This window comes from Heterodontus francisci, chromosome 19, assembly GCF_036365525.1.
Source record: "Heterodontus francisci isolate sHetFra1 chromosome 19, sHetFra1.hap1, whole genome shotgun sequence".
In the NCBI taxonomy this organism is placed as follows: domain Eukaryota; kingdom Metazoa; phylum Chordata; class Chondrichthyes; order Heterodontiformes; family Heterodontidae; genus Heterodontus; species Heterodontus francisci.
In genome coordinates, this window is record NC_090389.1 from 33,077,264 (window position 1) to 33,100,157 (window position 22,894).

Below are 22,894 nucleotides of genomic sequence, written 5' to 3' on the forward strand. Positions count from 1 at the left end.
TCCCCACCAGTGTCACGCTGCCTTTCCCCAAACAGGGAATTGAAGATGCAGGAGTGCCAGCTGCCGCGCCAAAAGTCGTGGCGAGCCCTCAAGATTGCAGGTACGTCTATGTAAATTTTATTAATTTGAATATTGTAATTGAGGTCCTGTCGCCCAGCAGTGGGGATGCCACCACGGAATCTCACTACCGCCGGGAGGTTCGGGCTGGGCCCTCCCAGCATCGAGGTCCATGGCAGACCACTTCCGGACCCATCTTCAGGCAGAGCCTGACGTCGAGGGTTTGGTAAAATCCAGCCCGGTGTGTGTGATGATTTGAGTACTGTCCAAGGCTAGTGGTGCAGTTGGTAGGATATGGCATTTGATGCTGCATTCGTTGACCTTGACCGCTCTTGTGAACTTCTTGGGCCTCTGCACCTAAGTCCTCAGGTTTTGATTCCTCGCCTTGACCTGCATGGCTGTCTGCTCCGATTGCTTTCTGAATGTATGTCTGGAGGGCCTTCTGCTGATACAGGACATCTCTCCACCTTTTCACTTCCTCCATCAAGGCCTTCAGTGCAGTGTCCAAAAACGTTGGAGCTAATTCTCTTTTATGTTATGCCATTCTTCAATGTGTCCTAGGTCTGAGTCACTTCCTGAACAACTGCTAGCACCTGTTCCAACAACATTGCACTTCCCATTCAAGAAGTGCAAGCTAGTTTAAGAAGTGCAGGCTAACTTTAAGTGGTACTGGCCATTCACAATATTGGTTCCCTGCTGATGCGTCTAACTAATAAATAGTGTGGCTAGTGCTGGCTGTTGTATGTTTGGTTAGTTTGGAGAGATTACTGAGTCTTCGGTAAGTTTTAACAATAACTAGTTTATGGCATAAAGAACTGTATACATCTTTAAAAAGTATGTCTAACTCCACTGATGCCATGCTGCTTCTTCTTTGTCAAGTCTCTCTCTCATGTGATCTCTTACATCATCATAGTGGGAGGTGTTACTCACACTGTCCCAGACATTAACCCTTTCAAACCCTTACACTACATCTCCCCCCAGCCGCCCAAAATCTTTGTCCATTTTTTTTATCCATTCATTTTTAACTTTTATATGTTACCCCATCTCTCCCCAAATCTCTGACATCACAGATTCAGTCTGTCAGGAGACATCACGGATTCAGTCTGTCAGGAGGCTTCACAACTCTCCCTGATCATGCTGTTGTCAGACTCAGAAGATCAGTAGTCTTTCTCTGAGCTCTTGTTTCTTGACTTGGATGGCCTTCATTGAGGTCTGCATCATCCGGTGATTTCTGAATTTCAGGTTCAACATCTGGTTCATCCAAATGTATGACTGATTGATATCTCCTGTTTCTTCTTATAGTTTCTTCTGAAGTATGTACTAAATAAGATCTCTGTTGATAATCAGCTCTCTGGATCATTACTCCTTCTCTGCCTTGGTCTCATACCTTTTCTCCTTCCATCAACTTGGGTAGGTTCCTGGTGTAATGTCTCCTGTTATAGTTATACATCTTGAAGTCTCTGATAATCCTGGACTTGTAGGCCAGGAAGTAATTTTTTGGGTAGGATGGGAAGTTGTGTTCTAAGCTTCCTTCCCATTAACAGTACTGATGGTGCGAATCCACATAGCAATGGAGCAGATCTATAGTTTAGGAGTGCTGTTTTAAAATCTTCATTCTTCTTTAACGGTGCTTTGATAGTTCTCATTCCTCTTTCAGCTTCACCATTAGATTGAGGATATCTAGGGGAACTTGTAAAATGTACAAATCCAGAGTTTTGCGCAAAGTGCATGAAGTAGTCATTTGCAAATTGTGGACCATTATCAGAAACAGCCTGGTCAGGAATGCCATGTGTTGCAAAGATCTCTGTTAAAGCTCAGACGACTGTTTCAGTAGTCATTGTGTGCAAACGTTTGACTTTGATCCATCCGGGAAAATAGCCAATGACATCAGGTAGGATTTCCCATTGAGCTCCATCCCCAGATGTTTCCATGGTCTGGTTGGAAACTGGGTCAAGAAAAGGAGTTCCCTCTGATCTGGTCTGTGCACTGTACATACCTGGCAATTAGAAATCATTTCTTCTATATCTCTTGATATTCCCGGCTACTGCACAGATGACTGAGCACGTGCTCTGCATTTCGTGATTCCCATGCGGCCCTGGTGTATTTTCTTCTAGATGTCTGCCTGGACTGAGACCGGAATCGCCAGCGTCTCGTCATACACCAGCAAATCATACACAGTAGTAAAGTGCTTTCTGTGCTCAAAGAAGATTTTCATCACCATACTACTGGGACGTTGCTGTGGCCAACCTTGCATACAATATTGGTGGAAACAGATGTATTCCTCATCTTGCATTTGAACATGATGAATTTCTTGGAGCTTTTTTGATCTTGCCGGCCATTGTGATGCAGTGAACTGAGAATATGACTCAATCTTATTAACGACATTAACCTCCTACTGTGTAGGATAGTCAACAGTAGCTCTGGACAATGTATCTGCTGTCATTTGCAGCTTGCCCTGTATATATACTGTTTCATACGTGAATCTCATTAGCCTCAACTGGAATCTCTGGATTCTCTGAGAAATTCTATTGAGTTCCTTTCCATCAAGTAAGGAAACTAGGAGTTTGCGGTCTGTCTCTACGACGACCTTTAAGCCGATGATATAATCCGAGAACTTTTCGCAAGCCCACATGACTGTGAGAGCCTTTTTCTCTATGACGGCATACCTCGTCTCAGTCGCAGGCAATGCTCGAGATGCATAATAAACCAGTCTGCGACAGCCATCTGGCTGTTCTTGAAAAAGGACTACCCTTAACTCTGTAGATGAGGCGTCTGCTGCAATTATGGTCAGTAGTGAGGGGTAAGAATGCGTTAAAATATCTGGCGAAATCAACAGTTCCTTGATCCCTTAAAATGCCTGCTCCTGATGTGCATTCCAACACAGTGCTTGAGCTTTCCTTAATAATTATCTTAAGGGTTCAGTAACTTGCCCTAGATTAGGTAGAAATTTGGCCAGCTGATTAACTGTTCCAGGGAATTGTTGAAGATCCTGGACATAAGTAGGAATTGTGAATTCACTAATGGCTGTCGTCCTTTGCGGGTCTGCCATTATGCCCTTGCTACTGACAATGCGCCCTAGGAAACAAATAGACTTTTTCAGGAATTCACACTTTCTGTTAAGGGTCAGGTCTTCTTCTTGTAGACGATTCAAAACTGCTGTAACCCTCAGGTCATGTTCTATGACAGATTCACCATGGACTAAGATGTCGTCCACGTGGCATATTACTTCTGTAAGGCCCTGTAGAATGTTCAACATAGTTCTTTGGAATATTTCCAGTGCTGATGATATACCAAATGGTAAACAATTAAAACAAAATCTTCTGAACAGAGTAATGAAGGTTGTCAATAACCTTGGCTTCTCATCCAGAAGGACTTGCCAAAATCCACTATTTGAGTCTAGCTCTGTGAACATGGTACTATTAAATAACTTTACCAAGCTTTTGTCTACTGAGAACATCAGATGAATTTCTCTGGCAAATGTGAAGAGTACTGTTAGGTTTAAGAACTGGAACTATTCCAGAGCTGCACTCTGTAGGCCTAGTGACAGGAGAAATGATTCCCATCCTGGTCATCTCTTCTAGCTGAAATTGTATTTGTTTCATTCGTGGGTGTGATATCTTCCTTGGTGTGAAAAGACATACAGGTTTAGCATCTTTTTGCAAAGTTCTACTATATTCAGCCAGAAGTCTTCCTAGACCAGTAGATAATTTTAGAAATTATTTTTGGAAGTAACTCCTGGATTCTTGCTGCTTAACTTCTTCCACTTTCCTGATAAGATTTAAGCTTCTACTTAAAAGAGAAAATTCTTGATTGTGTAGAACATACAGTGTTTCCAATGTCTGCGTTCCCTTGTACTGGAGTGTTGCCGGTAGCTTTCACTGCCTTTCATTTCAATCACTACTGGACCATGCAACTGAGTTTCTGTTGGTTGCAGGTAATACGCTGCTAACCACGATTCATTGTCTGATAAAACTGTTACGCTTGCACCAGTGCCTAGTTTAAAGTTGGTCCATTGACATATATATCTTCAGTCCAGAATGCATGATTAGGGTCATCGATCTCACCAATGAAGTTTTCTCATTTCTCTTCTGATGATGATTGTTCGACTTCATTAATATCTCTATGCATGAAGACTTTCCCTTTAGTACCTGTGAAATGAGGTTTTACTTTGGTGCATCTTCCCAAAATGGCCAACTTTCCTGCAGTGAAAACATTCTTATTTGTTTGCAGGACTCTGTTCGTGCCTGTGGGTCTTTTTGGCGCCACAGTGCTGGCAGGGTTTTCTGGTGTCTTGCACTTTCCCTCCCAAGTGTACCTTCTTTTCTGGTGCTTCTTTTAAAGTCCTGTGCTTAAGGAACTCTATGGTCATGGGAGGTTTTCTGACCCAAGGTTATTCTTCACCTCTCAGGATTGCTGTGTTCTGCTTATGGACGTCTGATTGTCTCACCAGGTGTATTGCTTTTTCTAGGGTGAGGTCCTCCTTAGACTGATAGGAATTCATCAGCAATGCCTACTGCAATGCGGTCTTGTATTAATTCTGCTATCAGGTCTCCATATTCACATCCTTCCACTAGCCTGTAAAGGTCATTAATAAAAGCATCCACTGGTTCCCCTTATTTAGGGATCCTTCTGTTGAATTTGGCCCTTTCTAGAATCTTGCTCCTCAGGTTGATATAATTATCAACGGCTTTTAAGACTTCTTCAAATTCATCTGCTCTCTGATTAATGCCCTGACTTGCAATAACATTGTCTGCTATTGCTCCTATGGAATAAAGTAATGTGTTCTGTGTCAGACTTGCTGTCTAATTTTGAAGCAATTGTGTACCTCAAAAATCTTTTTCTCCAAAGTGACCAGTTTTGTGTTTGATTTGGTCTTTCCATGTGTCTAAACCTCTCTGCTGGCATAAATTTAAGCTCCATGGCTTTTCTAAGCTTTCTAAGTAGTTTACTTGCTGCTCTAAATTTGCCATCTAGTACTAGAAATTTTCGAGCACTGTTTAGCCTCGTACTGATTCCCACTGTGGTCATTGTCTTTCCCTGGGAAATCTCTTTGCTAGACTAGGTATTTATTTTTTGAATGCAGTTTTGCAGTATTATTTCAACAATCTTTTCACTCCCTTCTGCTGGAATATCAAATATTTGCAGCTGTTTTTTTTTTGTGCCGCCTCATGGTCACCTGTGTAATGGTGCTGACCTCTGATCCGTCCTTGCTAAGGATTTGGTTTTCCTGGTGCTGCCTGCCTAGTGCGCCATTAAAAAAAAATTTCTACCCTTTTTAAGGGCTGCTCGCAAGATCCCTGACCATTGCTTGGTTCTCTGACTCGAAGCCTGTGATTGCTGAACCGGGATTTTTTTTCACAGACCACCACGCCTCTGTGGTGCAGCCTGAGTGCCTCTGCACATTGACTCTCCAATTCTCCACACCTCCACTTCATCCATGGAGCTCCTCACAGCCACTTCTCAAGTTCTGCAGTTTTGGTGCCACTTTTCTCAGGTCTGACTTTCCAACTTTCTTTAAAGTTGTTTTCAAAGTTTTCTGGGTGTTGTATGGGAAGAACTGCCACTGTTCACCATATTGTCTGATTGGTTAGTCTGGCTAGGAGAGGTTACTGAGTCTTTAGTAACTTTTAAAAATAACTAGTTTATTACATGTTGAAGAACTATGTACATCTTTACAGAAGTATGTCTAACTCGACTAATGCCATGCTGCTGCTGCTTCAAGTCTCTCTCTCATGAGATCTCTTACATCATTATAGTGAGAGGTGTTACTCACACTGTCCTAGACATTAACCATATCAAACCCTTATAATATACTGGCTGGATACTGAAATCATTGAAATATTTAGGCACCACAAAGTTGGTGTGCTGCTTACATTGCAATCAATGGGTGTGGATTAATTGCACATCGCAATCCTCATGCCCATTTTCAGATGCTATCAAATTTAGTCCGCAGAATGTAAAAAGTTGATGGAATTATACATGTTTATTATCCTTGCATTTTTAACATTTCTCTTTTCGTTTTAGTTGTAGATTTTGTTATGAAAGTGCTTCTATTTTTTTATATTTCAAGGACTCCTGGTTGAAGATTGTAGAGATAGATCATTTGGAGGACTAAAGTGATTTCACTGATGCTGAACTTCATTTTTTTAAAAAAATAAGGTCACTGGAAGGACTTGAGGGCGTGAACTTTGTTTAAAATAAACTCTTACTGGATATCACATGCCTTAAGCTAAAGAAATAAAAAGAGCCTTGGTGACTAGCGGAGTTGTATACAGAGAAGTGACATGTCAAGATTTGTGGTGGTCAAGAGTTGGTTGCGTTTTCAATATGGTTTTGAGTCAGTTGGGGGGCAGGGGTCAGCCTGCTAAGAGAGAAGCAACCAATTCATCCTTTCTCCACCTCTCTGAGAAACCTTGAGAATTCAGTGTGTGATAGCTGAAACCCCAATGCTGCATTTCTCCTGGAAAGCCTCAGACTAATCCTTGATGTCGCCTGAAGAGAACAGCCTGAAAAGCACCCAGTGACAGCTGTCTATGTGTATTTGGGATGCCAGAAAAAGGGACGACTGATATAATTCAAATTGTGTGTGTGTGTGTGTGTGTGTGTGTGTGTGTGTGTGTGTGTGTTGGGCTAAGGTAGAAGGGAACTTTCAAATTTAAGTCTGTTGTTAATGCTTTGCATCTTTACTGAATACGTGTTGTTTTTAATAATTTGATGATTTTGTTGTTTATTAAAGAAACCTGTTTGGTGAATTTTATTCTGAAATAAAATAGAGTATATACTTGGCTGTATCGGTAACGGTAAACATTTCAATATATGTTGTGACCCATGGAGAAGTGAAACTAGAGAAAGATAGTGCACTCCTCCCATCTCGGTTGTAACAATTTATTAATTTTTAAACTATTTAAGAAAGGTTATTGGTTTATTGGCATGCCAAATTTTCTGCCTTCAGAAGCCATCAAGCATAAGCGAATGGAATAATTATGTTAGACCCATAAAACGTCAGACAAAAATTCTTTGACCTGTAATATGTGGCAAAATCACCACGGAGCTTGCCTCAAATTCTGAGCTTCATTACTGATCAAAGATGGTCTTTTAAACCCAGTGCTTTCTGTACTATTTCTGTGTCTGTAACTGGTTGCGGGGTGGGGGGGGCGGGGGATAAACTTAGCTTAGTCAAGTCACAAAATGATGTAGCAGGAACTGAACACACAGCTGATGATGTTGGTGAGCAGCCGAAGCCAAATTCAGCAAGGGGCCTTATTTGAATTAAACTGGTGAGCTGTGGATACTACTCTGGCGTGCTGATGCAGCTTGTTGGTGAGGGCCAGATGAATTCTTTCTGGCACTGATGCCAAGCTGGCCTCTGGGCAGATCATTGTCAAAGGTAGGTGAAGCAGAGAGGTGGTGAGTCTGGGTCAGCAGGGCCCACTGTATTTTTATGAGGCTAGGAGAATCACTCGTGTTCCTCTTGGCTCTACAAAACTGCAATTTTTAGTAAGTTTTCTAGACCGGCTTCCAGCGGTCTCTTTCAGGATCACTGGTTTGGCCACTCAAGACCTGGTATAATTGGACGGAATTTGCAGGATGCAAGTTCCTTCTGTTTGTACCCACATTTTATGCCTGAGTCCTATAGCCAGCATTTGGACTCTAATTTGAAAAGCAAGGAAGTTATGATAAACCTATATAAAACAATGGTTCAGCCTCAGCTAGAGTATTGTGTCCAGTTCTGGAAGAATGTGAAGGCATTCGAGAGGTTGCAGAAAAGATTCATGGGAATGGTCCCAGGGATGAGGGACTTCAGTTATATGGATAGATTGGAGAAGCTGGGGCTGTTCTCCTTGAAGACAGGTTTGATAGAGGTGTTCAAAATCATGAGGGGCATTGGACAGGGTAAATGGGGAGAAACTGTTTCCATTAGCAGAAGGATCGAGAACCAGAGGGCAGTGTTTTAAGGTGGCTGGCAAAAATAGCAATGGCGACATGAGGTAAAACATTTTTTATGCAGCGAGTGGTTAGGATCTGGAATGCACTGCCTAAGAGTGTGGTGGAGGCAGATTCAATCATGGCTTTCAAAAGAGAATTGGACAATCATCTGAAGAGATAACATTTGCAAGGCTATGGGGAAAAGGCAGGGGAGTGGGAGTAGGCGAGTTGCTCTTGCAGCGAGGCAGCACGGACATGACTGGCCGAAGGGTTACAGCACAGAAGGAGGACGATCTATGATTCTATAAAAATCCTCTCCTATAAACAGAAAAAGCTGATATTTCATCAAAATTACAGCTGTGGTGCAATGCTAATCACCTGATCGTGATGCCAGTTTTAGATACCGGGCACATTGCTGTGTCTCTTTTATCATGTTGCAGTCCACCAATCCAGCCTGCATGACTCAAGGCTAAGTATCAGGGTGGTTAATTGGTAGTTTCCATAGATAGATGAGGATAACAGATATAATAAGGTTGATATAAACACAGACAATGTTGTGGAGCAGGCAATAAGTATCCTGAAGTCTCCCAATAGCTACCTGGATAAATCGGGTGGAACACTGCAGTACAAACCCAGCCCCAGTCTCTAGGCTAATTTTTGCATGTTCTGTGCTACTTCTGGAACTTGAAGATGATGATCAGGGAGAAGAAAGATCTGAAACACCCTACAGAGGAGGGTATGAAGGACAGAAAAAGTGGAACGGGTGAAGCAGCTGCCAGAGCAAGGACAGCAAAACTAATAGCACATTCATTTCAGAAAATAAAGGTTTACTTATCAAAATAAAGTTACTTCCCAACTACTTGTTCTCCCTCCAATATTCTCATAAAGTTTCTCACTATTCACGACTTTTGGCAAGGCAAGGCTGTCATCCAACTCCCAAAATTAAAGGAATACACTGAAATGAATACGCAATGCTTTGAATGAGTTGTATTTACTTTAAACAATTCCTTTCATCAGGAAATCCCACGCTCCCAGCCGTAACCCCTAATGTTTGCTGTCGGGCTCTGATGCTGCACCAGCTCCATTGTAATGAGACCTAATGCCCAGCAGTTGTCCTCACCATTCACACATAGGGAATGATTCTATTTGGCCAAAAATGGGCTTGCCTGAATTTCTCGGCCATTGTCTCAGATTACCTCCTCCCAGACAGGCTGTATCGTTTACTTAAAGGGCTTTCAACCCTCAGGACCCATGAGTTGTTCATCTTTTCCTTCCTTCTGCTAGCAGCACCTCCACAGATACATCTGAACACCTTGCAGCACTTGTTGCTGTGGCCACAGCCAAGATTGCTGTTTCCTGTCGCCATCATACAGTGTCTAAAGCTGCAAATGTCCTTTCAATTGGCTGCAGCCAGAGTGCATCAAAACTTTGTTCTGTTCCCTTCCATAGGCTGCAAGCCAATGAAAGACAATTTACTTCCCTCTGAAGCATTGCTAATGAGGGTTCTGGTAGATAATAGCAGTAGGCCAGTGATGCTTCACATTGGCAGGCATTAGGAAATAAAAGGCTGCAAACCTGCCAACAGGAGGAGAATTTAGTTTGTAGCTTAGAAATTCCAACAGGTAATTTGTATTCACAGAGTATAATACTAATCTTCACTCCTCACATTCTTATCCCTTTTCCAATACATATACATAGAAAAATTGTATTGGTATCTGTTTAAAGCTTTTATAAGATGCCAGCATGACCACATTTTTGGACTATCAAACATAACTACTGCAAATTATACTTATCAGTCATATTGGATCATCATACAACACCGAATGAAGTGTAATTAACTCCCACTTGCCAGAGTGAAAGACAAGTCAGACCAGAGATGTATTGACTAAAGCTACTTTATTTACACCATCTATGATGTTAATACCATTTTAAGATTAAGCACTGAGGGTTACAGAATCATAGAATCGTTACAGCGCAGAAGGAGGCCATTATGCCTGTTGTGTCTGCATTGGCTCTCTGAAAGAGCAATTCCCTCAGTTCCATTCCTCTGCCTTCTCCTTATAACCCTGCACATTCTTCTTTTTCGTATAACAGTCTAATTCCCTTCTGAGTGCTTCAATTGAACCTGCCTCCATTATGTTCTCAGGCAGCGTATTCAAGGCCTTAGCCACTTGCTGCGTGAAAAAATTTTCCCTCATGTCACTTTTGCTTCTTTTACAAAATACTTTAAATCTGTGCCCTTTTGTTCTCAACCCTTTCACGAGTCCGAACAGTTTCTCTCCATCTGTCCAGACCCCTCATGATTTTGAATACCACTATCAAATCACCTTTCAGCCTTCTTTTCTCCAAGGAATATAGTCCTAACTTCTCCAATCTATCTTTATAACTGAAATTCCTCATCCCTGGAACCATTCTCGCGAATCTTTTCTGTACTCTCTCCAATGCCCTCACATCTTTCCTCAAGTGTGGCACCCAGAACTGGACGCAGTACTCCAGCTGAGGCCAAACTAATGTCTTATCCAAGTTCAACATAACTTCCTTCCTCTTGTACTCTCTGCCCCTATTAATAAAGCCCAGGATACTGTATGCTTTATTGACCACTCTCTCAACCTGTCCTGCCACCTTCAATGACTTATGCACATATACACCCAGGTCCCGCTGCTCCTGCACGCCCTTTAGAATTGTACCCTTTATTCTATATTGTCTCTCCATATTCTTCCTACCAAAATGAATCACTTCACATTTCTCTGCATTGAACTTCATCTCCATCAACTTGTCTATGTTCTTTTGCAGTTCTGCACCATTTTCCTCACAGTTCCACAATGCTTCCAAGTTTTGTATCATCTGCATACTATGAATTTGTGCCTTGTATACTAAGGTCTAGGTCATTAATATATATCAGAAAAAGCAACACTGATCGCTGGGGAACTCCACTACATACCTTCCTCCAGCCTGAAAAACATCCATTAACCACTACTCTTTGTTTCCTGTCACTCAGTCAATTTTGCATCCATGTTGCTACTGTCCCTTTTATTCCATGAGCTACAAGTTTGCTCACAAGTCTGTTGTGAGGCACTGTATCAAATGTCTTTTAAAAGTCCATGCACGCCATATCAACAGCATTGCCCTCATCAACCCTCTCTGTTACCTCCTCAAAAAACTCCAGCAAGTTAGTTAAGCATCAAGTAATTGGCCATGTACTGTTAACCTAGATCATCACAGGCATGACTGTGGTTTCCTTTATTGTAATATCTCAGCAGTAACTTGGTTCTGTTTTGTAACAGTATCACATACTATATCAAATGAGGATTTTTAATTCATCGGTTGAGAACCTACATTAAAATTTTCTTTAAAGAAAAAGGAGCTGGGATCCTTCAGTTACCTTTGTGAAAGTTGGCAGCCAAAATGGCTACCACAATTTGCATCTGAAATACCTCACATTCCAGGACATCGAATTGGAGACACTTGTCTAACAAGAATCCCATCCAGGACAATAGTTTGGCTAACTGAATAGTTTATCCATATCACCCTCATTAGCGGGACATTTAAAACCATCTTGAGGCATTCATGAGTGGAGACGTCCGTCCAGGGGTTAAATATTGATAATAACACCAGAGAGAGGTTTGGGTTTTAGACTTTGGACCTCATTAAAAAAAAAGGGGTTGAGAGAACCATTTGACAGTCTCCCTAGGCTGGGTAAAACTGGGAGTTTTGTTATACACAGCAGACAAGCTCCTGAGACTTTGAAGCAGACAAGCTTCGAGTGCTAAAAAGGCAGAACCCCAGTGGGGCTGTGTGTGTGTCTCTGTCTCTCCAGATAATATTGCAAGTTTGAAAACACTCTGTGACTGTGGACTCCAAGCCTACAGATTACTACAGACAGAGACCTCAGGGGAAGAAAGCCACCTACAATCCTGTCTCCAAGAAAACCCCGAGCCAGGTGGTCCAGCTACAAAGTGCACTTCTACCAGCCAAAGACTTCAAGATTGCAACTTCAGTTGGAAAACAACGGATTACTGAACCCCACAGACCATATATTATTTTACTTGTTCAAGACTCTAATGCACCCAACTATCCCTTATCACTCTGTAATCTGTTTGTGTGTGTGATTCTCATGTGCGCGTGTGAGTGAAAGTGTAGCATAGTTTTTATTATTTTATCTAGATCGGGTTTAGATTCTTTTAAGTAAAATAAACTCACCTCTTTCTTGTTTAAACTCAAGAAAACCTGTCCGATTGTTTTTATACGATCACAACAAAGGTAAAACAATCACTGAAGTGGTAAGCACATCCATGGTTTTGAAAAAGAATAAACCCTGTTGTGGCCAAACAAGGGCCTTGTGACCTCACCTCACCTGATCGTAACAACAGTTATTTCACTGTCGCTGGGTCAAAAGCCTGGAACTCCCTTCTGAACAGCACTGTGGGTGTACCTACCCCACATGGACTGCAGTGGTTCAAGAAGGCAGCTCACCACCACCACCTCAAGGGCATTTAAGGATGGGCAATAAATGCTGGCCTACATCCCCATAAACGAATAAATAAAAAATAGAATTACACGATGACTTAGCTGAAAATTTGTATTTGACGTTACTGGTATGTTTCCAATATTGAGATATGCAACTTTATCCTTTGTTGTAGTTTGGCTGCTGTTGCATCAGGCAATTCTGTTTTCCTTTGTAATGTTGAGGCTTCAGCTGTGGCCAGTCATCCACATTTGCTGTCTTTTCTTTGGTGGCCACCTTCTCATCCCAGGTCAATAAAGTTTGCTTATATGTTATTTTCCTGCTTCTTTGTCATTTTCTCTGTTAATTTTATTTCTCTTCAATTAAATACAATAACATTTAAGCTTCCACTTCCATTCTTCAGCTTTTAGAAACAGGCCTCTTAGATAGGCAAAACATTATTTTAAATACCTTAATTATCATAACGAAAATCCTACTTAAATGAAGGAACCTTTAATGATCAACCAAGATGATTAATTAAATCACATGGATCCTTCTCCATGGTGTAATTCAGCTGGACACCTGTTAGAAATTGTAATTAGATTCATAGAATGGTCACAATGCTGGATTACTTTAACAAGGAATAGATTTTCAATTAAGTATCATACTTCTTTCCTCCATCAAGAACTTAAATCATGATAAGGAAGATAATAAATCATATCAATAGTTTTTCAAGAGCTTTTCTAGCTTATTAATTTCATCAGTTTTAAGATAATAGTACTTTCATCAGTCTTTTGGCTCGCAGTCTCAAACAGACCCCCATTGAAGCTGGCACCAGTCTTAATTAGAAATATCTCAGTTCCTGGATGTTTGAATCATTTGTCTACTTCTACCATCTCTCTTTTAACCCCTTTTAGCTACCCAGAATGTCTGCAATGTTTCCAAAATGCTATTATTCCTAACAACGTATCCAGAATGTCTCTTTTAATTTCTAGTATGTATCCTGCATTGCCAACAAAATACAGTCTTTCTTGTATTGTGCAAACATCGTTAATACTCAAACCTGTTTTACTTTGAAGTGGGCCATTGTTATATTGGTGTGACATTTCCATAATTGGTTCACAAGCCACTAACATTTTCACTGCACATATTTTGCAGCCACTGAAACCCATTGACTGGAATGGACCTGGACTGAAATACAAAGTTAGCTGGAGACGACAAGGAGCTAACACAACATGGAATGAGCATATAGTCAATAAGCATCACCATTTTGTTACGAATACCTCAACATTTGTACCTTATGATATCAAGGTGCAAGCGTTAAATGATCTTGGACCAGGCCCCGAACCAAAGATAGTAACAGGATATTCGGGAGAGGATAGTAAGTATTTTTGACTTTTATTGTACTTTGAGATGCCTTTCCGTATTTGAACAGAACTGCAAAAATGCAATTGTTGTTGTCAGGTCTGTTTCCCTTATCACGTGTATGAGATTCATTTTGGAGAGGACTATCATTAGAGATGCATTGAAACTGTAGGAAATGGGAGCTATTTTGGCTAATTGTTATAATTATGGTAATTACTTTTACATTGAAAAGTAAGATTACAATGTATATACATTTCAGAGATTTTTTTCACGCATGAATAAATTCTGCAGATAAGAGGTTGACATTTTTTTGGACACAGTACTCCAGTGGTTAAAGTAGCAGACTAGTAATCTAGAGGTTGTGAGTTCAATTCCCAGAAAGGCAAGTTGTGGAAATGAATTCAATAAACCTGGTAATTTGTAGACTAACACTGTCACATGACCATGAAAACTGCTAGATTGTCGTTAAAAAAAAAAGCTCATTGATATCCTTTGTGAAAGGTAACCTGCCACTCTTAGATGTTCCGGCCTGCGTATAGCTTCAGTCCCACACTTCATGGTTGACTCTTAATGCCCTCAGGAAAATCAGAGATGGGCAATACATACTGGCTTGCCACTATCACCCAGATCACAGGAATAACTACCAACAAAAAAGTATTCAATAGTATGTTTCTCACAAAATAATGAGTGTGCATCTATCTGTAAAATGTACAACCACACATTCACTTCAATATTGTTTCTCTTGCCTTGAAAACTTCCTCCTAGTGTTATCATCTGGAACTTAACTCCCTGTATGCAGAAAATGAGATGAGAGCCCCAATAATATGTACTAGCCAGAAAGGGAAAGGGGGTGGGGGGCAGAGGGAAGGGCAGGATTTGCAGCCAGAAGTACAGTTTTCCCCTGGCCCAGCTGAATTTAACAGCAGTGCCAGTTTTAAATTTTTCCAACAGGTTTCCTGGCCGCAGCCAGCCAGATTGACAATCTAGCCAGCTGTGGTTTGGGTAGGCAGCCATACCAGAACAGAGGTAAGTATGACATGGGGTGGGGAGGGCAGTGGGAGAGATTCAGATATCACACTGTGTGGGGATGGTGGTGGATGACAGTCGGATATCACAGGGTGGGGGTGGGGGTGGGGAAGAGGCAGATATCGAGGAGTGTTGGGGAGAGAGTCAGATATCTCAGGGAGGGGACTGAGAGTCAGATATCGCAGGACGGGGCGGGAAGAGAATCAGATATCACAGGATTGTGGGGATGATTCGGATATTGCAGTGTGGGTGGTAGTGGCTATCCCTGGGATGAGGGGGCGGGTATTGCCTGATTGCACGTAGTCTGTAGATAGGCTTGGTCGGCTGGGGATGTGGGATGGACAGAGCACTCATGCTCATTCTGGCACACAAGCTGTGCTATAAAGATACTTATCTGATGCCTCCTTTCAGCTGTTTGTTTCCTGAAGCCTGGAAAATCTGGCCTCCAGGGAATAAAACTATAAGTGAAATTGGAGGCTCCATAACAAGTTTTAGATACCGACCTGCCTCCTGAGAGGGGTTTGGTCGCCCGTCTCCAACCTGCTTCTGTTAACACCAGAAGTGGGCGGATTGTTCATTTTGAAATTTTTAACCTCTGCGCCCTCACCACTGCTCCCCCCCCCCCACCCACCTTCCAACACCTTCCACCCACCTTGCGTGGATAAAATTACCCCACGATGGGTCAGTGATCACTGGCTGAAAGAGTTGTCAGAGAATGCAGTAATATATGAAAAATCTGTGACTTTTCTCACAGATGCCCTGGAACAAATTCTTTCAGTTCTGTTCTTTCGATATGCAGCAGATTCAAATTTGTGGCATGCTATACTCTCGCTAATTACAAGTTTTGCAAGTGAAAATAGAAAAATGACTGTCTTAATCTGAGAAAGATTATATATATTTGCACGAGTTACTTTACAAAAATTATAGTATACCTTTAACATGGAACAAAATTATCTTCGGAAAAAATACAATATGTCAAACATTGCAGTGAGTGAGTCAATCTACAGAACAGGCTCCCTCGGTACACGATGGATTCATTCAAATGCAAATTAGATTGAAATAAAAGCAAAATACTGCAGATGCTGGAAATCTGAAATAACAGGGCGGCACAGTTGTGCAGTGGTGAGCACCGCAGCCTCACAGCTCCAGCGACCCGGGTTCAATTCTGGGTACTGCCTGTGTGGAGTTTGCAAGTTCTCCCTGTATCTGCGTGGGTTTCCTCCGGGTGCTCCGGTTTCCTCCCACATGCCAAAGACTTGCAGGTTGATAGGTAAATTGGCCATTATAAATTGCCCCTAGTATAGGTAGGTGGTAGGGAAATATAGGGACAGGTGGGGATGTGGTAGGAATATGGAATTAGTGTAGGATTAGTATAAATGGGTGGTTGATGGTCGGCACAGACTCAATGGGCCGAAGGGCCTGTTTCAGTGCTGTATCTCTAAACTAAACAGAAAATACGGAGAAACATAGCAGCTCTGCAGCATCTGTGAAAAGAGAAAAACAGAGTTAATGTTTTAGGCCTGTGACCTTTTCATCACAACTGGCAAAAGTTAGAAATGTAATAGGCTTTGAGCAAGTGAAAGGGGTAGTCGGGGAAGAAGGACAAAAGGGAAGGTCTGTTATGGGGCAGAGGGTAGGAGAGATTAAATGACAAAGATGTCATGGAATAAAAGGCAAAGGGAGTAGTAATAGCTGTAGTAAAAGACAAAGCATTTGTCTGGAGACAGTGTTATGGCAGACTAATGAACAGCTCTGTCCGAAAGCAAAAACATGAAAAAACAGTTTAAAACTAGTACATGGTGAAAAAAAAAATCTAAATGTCAGGCATGGTCTGAAGTTGTTAAACTCAGTGTTGAGTCCATGGTGCTGTTCCTTGAGCTTTTGTTGAGCTTCACTGGAACACTGTAGCAGGCCAATGACAGAAATGTGGGTGTGAGAGCAGGGTGGTGCATTAAAATAGCTAACAACTGAAAGCTCAGGGTCAGGCTTGTGGACTGAGTAGAGGTGTTCCACAAAGTGGCCATCCAATCTGCAATTCGTCTCCCCAGTGTAGAGGCGACCACATTGTGAGCAGCAAATATACTATCCTAAATTGAAAGAAGTACAAGTAAATCGCTGCTTCACCTGGAAGAAGTGTTTGGGACCTTGGATGGTGAGGTGAGAGGAGGGAAAAGGGAAGGTATTACACCTCCTGCGGTTGCATGGGAAGGGATTGAGGTGTCAGGAGTGTTGGATGAATGGACCAGGGTGTCGCAGAGGGAACGGTCCCTTCAAATTGCTGACAGGGGAGGGGAGAGGAAGATGTGTTTGGTGGTGGCATCATGCTAGATGTGCCGAAAAAGGTGGAGGATGATTGTTTGGATGTGGAGGCTCTACATTGGGTAGACCAAACGCAGATTGGGTGACCACTTTGTGGAACACCACTGCTTAGTCCACAAGCATGACCCCGAGCTTCCAGTTGCTTGCCATTTTAATTCACCACCCTGCTCTCACATCCACATTTCTGTCATTGACCTGCTGCAGTGTTTCAGTGAAGCTCAACGCAAGATTGAGGAACAGCACCTTATCTTCCGATTAGGTACTCTACAGCCCTCTGGACTCAACATTGAGTTTAACAACTTCAGACCATGACCACCATTTGATTGTTTATTTTTACCATGTAGCAGTCTTAAACTGATTTTTCATGTTTTTGCTTTTAACAGAGATGTTTATTATTCTGCCATTAACACTGTCTCTGGACAAATGCTTTGTCTTTCACGATGGTATTACCACCCCTTTTGCCTTTTATTCCATGGCATCTTTGTCATTTAATCTCTCCTGCCCTCTGCCCCATCACAGACCTTCCTTTTTGTTCTTCTTCCTCCCAACCCCTTTCACTTGCTCAAAACAAATTAGATTGATTGATTTCTTTCAGAAAATAACATTTTGTGATATAGTATATGAGTAATTTGAGACTTGACACGTGGAAAAGTGAAGCAGGCTTCAGAGGAAAACAGTAGCTTTGGACTTAAGGTTCCCAAACTCTCAATTACTGGGAGCTTCCCTTGTGCTACTTCTGGGTTTGTTGTAGGCTAATTGATAGAGATTGAATGCTAAGATAAGTCATTATATCATATGCCGACCCAAATCATAGACGGTAAATGAGATGGACTGTGGTCTTTTTTTGCAAGCAATTCTTATATTCCTTTGCATTGATGTATTTCTGGGATAAGCTGTGGCCTGTATTTTTGGGTGCTGTGGTCTGTGTGTGCAGAAAATACAGTATAATAGGATAGCAAAGCACCTGTCACATTATAGGAGCTATGACGCATGCATGCAGTTGGCTTGTTAAACACATTGTCAGTGAATTCCTTTCCCCATAGTGCATATTCAGCACATCAACAGCACTGCTAGTAGCAACAAAACAGACTTTGGCTGGCTCATTCAGTCCAGTCAGTTCCTGTTCCTAAAATCAGTGCTTGCTTGGTCATTGCGTCAAATAACTTCAGTTTGATCCAGTAATTTAACTGCGCTAACTGCGATCTTTGATTTCACGACTGCAACTATTTACATCTTCAAGTTACACCCTGACTGCCATCTGTGGCAAGAGACCTGTAATTTAAGTCTGACTAATAAGGCCTTGTGGTATCTTAATTGGCATCCCTATCTATCTGCTGGCTTTGAAGGAGGAAATCTATGATAGCAACATAAGAAGTCACATAGTCTATTCAACGCCTCAAGCCTGTTCCACCATTCAGTTAGATCATCACTGATTTGTACCTCAGCGCTGTGCTCCATTTACCCATGAATGATACCCAGAGCTAACAAAAAATTATCAATATCAGTTTAGTTTAGAGATACAGCACTGAAACAGGCCCTTCAGCCCACCGAGTCTGTGCCGACCATCAACCACCCATTTATACTAATCCTACACTAATTCCATATTCCTACCACATCCCCACCTGTCCCTATATTCCCCTACCACCTACCTATACTAGGGGCAATTTGTAATGGCCAATTTACCTATCAGCCTGCAAGTCTTTGGCATGTGGGAGGAAACCGGAGCACCCAGAGAAAACCCACGCAGACACAGGGAGAACTTGCAAACTCCACACAGGCAGTACCCAGAATTGAACCCGGGTTGCTGGAGCTGTGAGGCTGCGGTGCTAACCACTGCGCCATCTGTGCCGCCCACATCTATTTTCCACAGCCTTTCAGATGAGAGTTTCAGATTTCTACCATCTTTTGTGTTAAAATGTGCTTCCTTATTTCAATCATAAATGGTCTAACTCGAATTTTAAGATTGTGCCCCATTGTTCTTGATTCCTCCACAAGAGAATACAGTTCCTTTGTATCAACTCAATCAAATCCATTTATCATTTTAAACACCTCAATTCGATCACCACTCAAATTTCTAAACTCAAGTGAATCTAAGCCAAGTTTCTGCAAGTTGTCCTCATAATTAAACTCTTTAAACTCCAGTAGAATTCTGGTGGATTTGTGTTGTATGTTTATTAGTGGGGTTTTACAAATACAAAGAAGAAATATTAGTAGACAAATTGGGCAGAATTTTCATCAAACTGACCCACTTATAGTGGAGATTGGGGGTGGGGTGCAGGTGGTGATGTGGCAGCCAGTCAGGAATCTGTCTGTCAGAGAAGCGGGCTTTGGCATGGCTGTTTAACTGAGCTACTGTATGAGCATTCGACTACTAGGTTTCCCGACCAATCAGAGTGTGGCCATAATGAGAACCTACACCTGTCAATGTAATGTAATTAAAAAGGATCCTTGCATGGGTTAGGATATCTACAGTCTACATAGGTTCCAGAAGCATCAGAAAACAGAAGATTAGAAGTGGAACATGGGAAGGCTGCTGCCTAGTTCTGTAGCTCTTCCCTGGAGGTCCTGCTGTGGACTGTGAGGGTCTGCAGTGAAGTACTGTTTCCTGCAAATGGGATGAAGAGGCCAGTCTGGTGTGGCTGGAAGTGGTGGAGCAGTCAGCAGTAGTCACATCTCCACACGCTGCCTCCTGCCCTGATGACTGTATCTGCCCCTGCACAGATGCAAGTCTTTGGCAGGGCTGTCATGGACCTCAAAACCCAGAGGTCACCCGCCACAGGCATTTCAGCTGTCTGGGCAGGGGAATGAGCAGCCTGCCTGTAACTCTGCTGAAGCCACAGCGGTAGCGTTATGTAGAATAAGAAAAGGAACAGAAAGACTTTTTAGTTGCACAAGACAAGGGGCAAAAAACGTTAGTGGGGGCTGTATATAGACCTCCAAACTGTAGTGGCGATGTTGGGAATGGCGTTAAACAGGAAATTAGAGATGCATGCGATAAAGGAACATCTGTAATTATGGGTAACTTTAATATGCATATAGATTGGGCAAATCAAATTAGTCACAATATCGTAGAGGAGGAATTCTTGGAGTGTATACGGGATGGTTTTCTGGACCAATATGTTGAGGAACCAACTAGAGAACAGGCCATCCTAGATTGGGTATTGTGGAATGAGAGAGGAATAATTGATACTCCAGTGGTGCGAGACCCTTTGGGGACGAGCGACCATAATATGATAGAATTCTTCATCAAGATGGGGAATGACCTAGTTGATTCTGAGACTAGAGTCCTGAATCTTAGTAAAGGAAACTACGAAGGTATGAGGGGTGAGTGGCCATGATGGATTGGAAAACGTTACTTAAAGGGATGACAGTGGATAGGCAATGGCAAACATTTAAAGAGCGCATGGATGAACTGCAAAAATTGTTTATCCCTGTCTGGTGCAAAAGTAAAACAGGAAAGGTAGCCAAACCATGGCTTACAAGGGAAATTAGAGATAGCATTAGATCCAAGGAAGAGGCATATAAATTTGCCTGGAAAAACAACAGAGGTGAGGATTGGGAGCAGTTTAGAATTCAGCAAAGGGGGACCAAGGGATTGATTAAGAAGGGGAAAATAGAGTACAAGAGCAAGCTTGCAGGGAACATAAAAACTGACTGTAGAAGTTTCTATAGGTATGTGAAGAGAAAAAGATTGTTGAAGACAAATGTAGATCCCTTACAGTCAGAAACAGGGGAATTTGTTATGTGGAACAAAGAAATGGCTGACCAACTAAATGGTTGGTTCTGTCTTCACAAAGGAGGACACAAATATTATTACAGAAATGTTGGAGAACACAGGGCTTAGTGAGGGAGAGGAACTGAAAGAAATCAATATTAGTAGAGAAATTGTGTTGGGGAAGTTGATGGGATTGAAGGCAGATAAATTCCCAGGGCCTGATGGTATGCATCCCAGAGTAGATTAGAGATACAGCACTGAAACAGGCCCTTCGGCCCACCGAGTCTGTGCCGAACATCAACCACCCATTTATACTAATCCTACACTAATCCCCTATTCTTACCAAACATCCCCACCTGTCCCTATATTTCCCTACCACCTACCTATACTAGTGACAATTTATAATGGCCTCTCATAATTTACCTATCAACCTGCAAGTCTTTTGGCTTGTGGGAGGAAACCGGAGCACCCGGAGAAAACCCACGCAGACACAGGGAGAACTTGCAAACTCCACACAGGCAGTACCCGGAATCGAACCCGGGTCCCTGGAGCTGTGAGGCTGCGGTGCTAACCACTGCGCCACTGTGCCGCCCTTAAGGAAGTACTTAAGGAAGTGGCCCTAGAAATAGTGGATGTATTGGTGGTCATCTTCCAAGATTCTATAGACTTTGGAACAGTTCCTACAGATTGGAGGGTAGCTAATGTAACCCCACTATTTAAAAAGGAAGGTAGAGAGAAAGCAGGGAATTATAGACCAGTCAGCCTGATGTCGGTAGTGGGGAAAGTTCTAGAGTCCATTATCAAAGATTTTATAGCAGAGCACTTGGAGAACAGTGATAGAATCAGGCAGTGTCAGCATGGATTTACGAAAGGGAAATCATGCTTGGAAAATCTACTAGATTTCTTCGAGGATGTAACTAGTAGAGTTGATGAGGGGGAGCCAGTGGATGTGGTTTATTTGCACTTTCAGAAGGCTTTTGACAAACTCCCACATAAGAGATTAGCATGTAAAATTAAAGCTCATGGGATTGGTGGTCATGTATCGCGATCGATAGAAAATTAGTTGGCGGACAGTAAACAAAGAGTAAGGATAAATGGGTCTTTTTCTGAATGGCATACAGTGACTAGTGGGGTACCGCAGGGATCGGTGCTAGGACCCCAGCTATTAACAATATACATTAATGATTTAGATGAAGGAACTAAATGCAGTATCTCCAAATTTGCAGATGACACAAAACTGAGTGGGAAGGTAAGTTGCGAGGAGGATGCAGAGAGGCTTCAGGGTGATTTGGACAAGTTGAGTGAGTGGGCTAATGCATGGCAAATGCAGTATAATGTGGATAAATGTGAGGTTATCCACTCTGGTAGCAAAAACAGGAAGGCAGATTATTATCTGAATGGCTATAAACTGAGAGACCTGGGTGTTCTCGTACACCAGTCGCTGAAGGTAAGCATGCGGGTCCAACAGGCGGTAAAAAAGGCAAATGGTATGTTGGCCTTCAGAGCGAGAGGCTTCGAGTACAGAAGCAGGGATGTCTTGCTGCAATTACACACGGCCTTGGTGAGGCCACACCTGGAATATTGTGTGCTGTTTTTGTCTCCTTCTCTGAGGAAGGATGTTCTTGCTATAGAGGGAGTGCAGCGAAGGTTTACCAGACTGATTCCTGGGATGGTGGGACTGACGTATGGGGAGAGATTGAGTTGGTTTGGATTATATTCGCTGGAGTTCAGAAGAGTGAGGGGGGATCTCATAGAAACCTGTAAAATTCTAACAGGACTTGACAGGGTAGATGCAGGAAGGATGTTCCTGATAGTGGGGGAGTCCAGAACCAGGGGTCATAGTCTAAGTAAACGGGGTAAACCTTTCAGGATTGAGATGAGGAGAAAATTCTTCACTCAGAGAGTGGTGAGCCTGTGGAATTCGCTACCACAGAAAGCAGTTGAGGTCAAAACATTGTACGTTTTCAAGAAGGAGTTAGATATAGCTCTTGGGTCTAAAGGGATCATAGGGTATGGGGCAAAAGCGGGAACAGGTTACTGAG

At 42.3% G+C, this 22,894-nt stretch overlaps 1 protein-coding gene across 1 annotated transcript in view; it reads left to right on the plus strand.

Moving 5' to 3' along the window:
- chl1b (cell adhesion molecule L1-like b) overlaps positions 1–22,894 on the plus strand; it is a 689,058-nt gene that overhangs the window by 377,387 nt on the left and 288,777 nt on the right. The window contains exon 19 of the mRNA XM_068052302.1: positions 13,586–13,808. Coding sequence (XP_067908403.1) covers positions 13,586–13,808 — 223 coding nt within the window. The remainder of the gene's footprint in view (positions 1–13,585; positions 13,809–22,894) is intronic.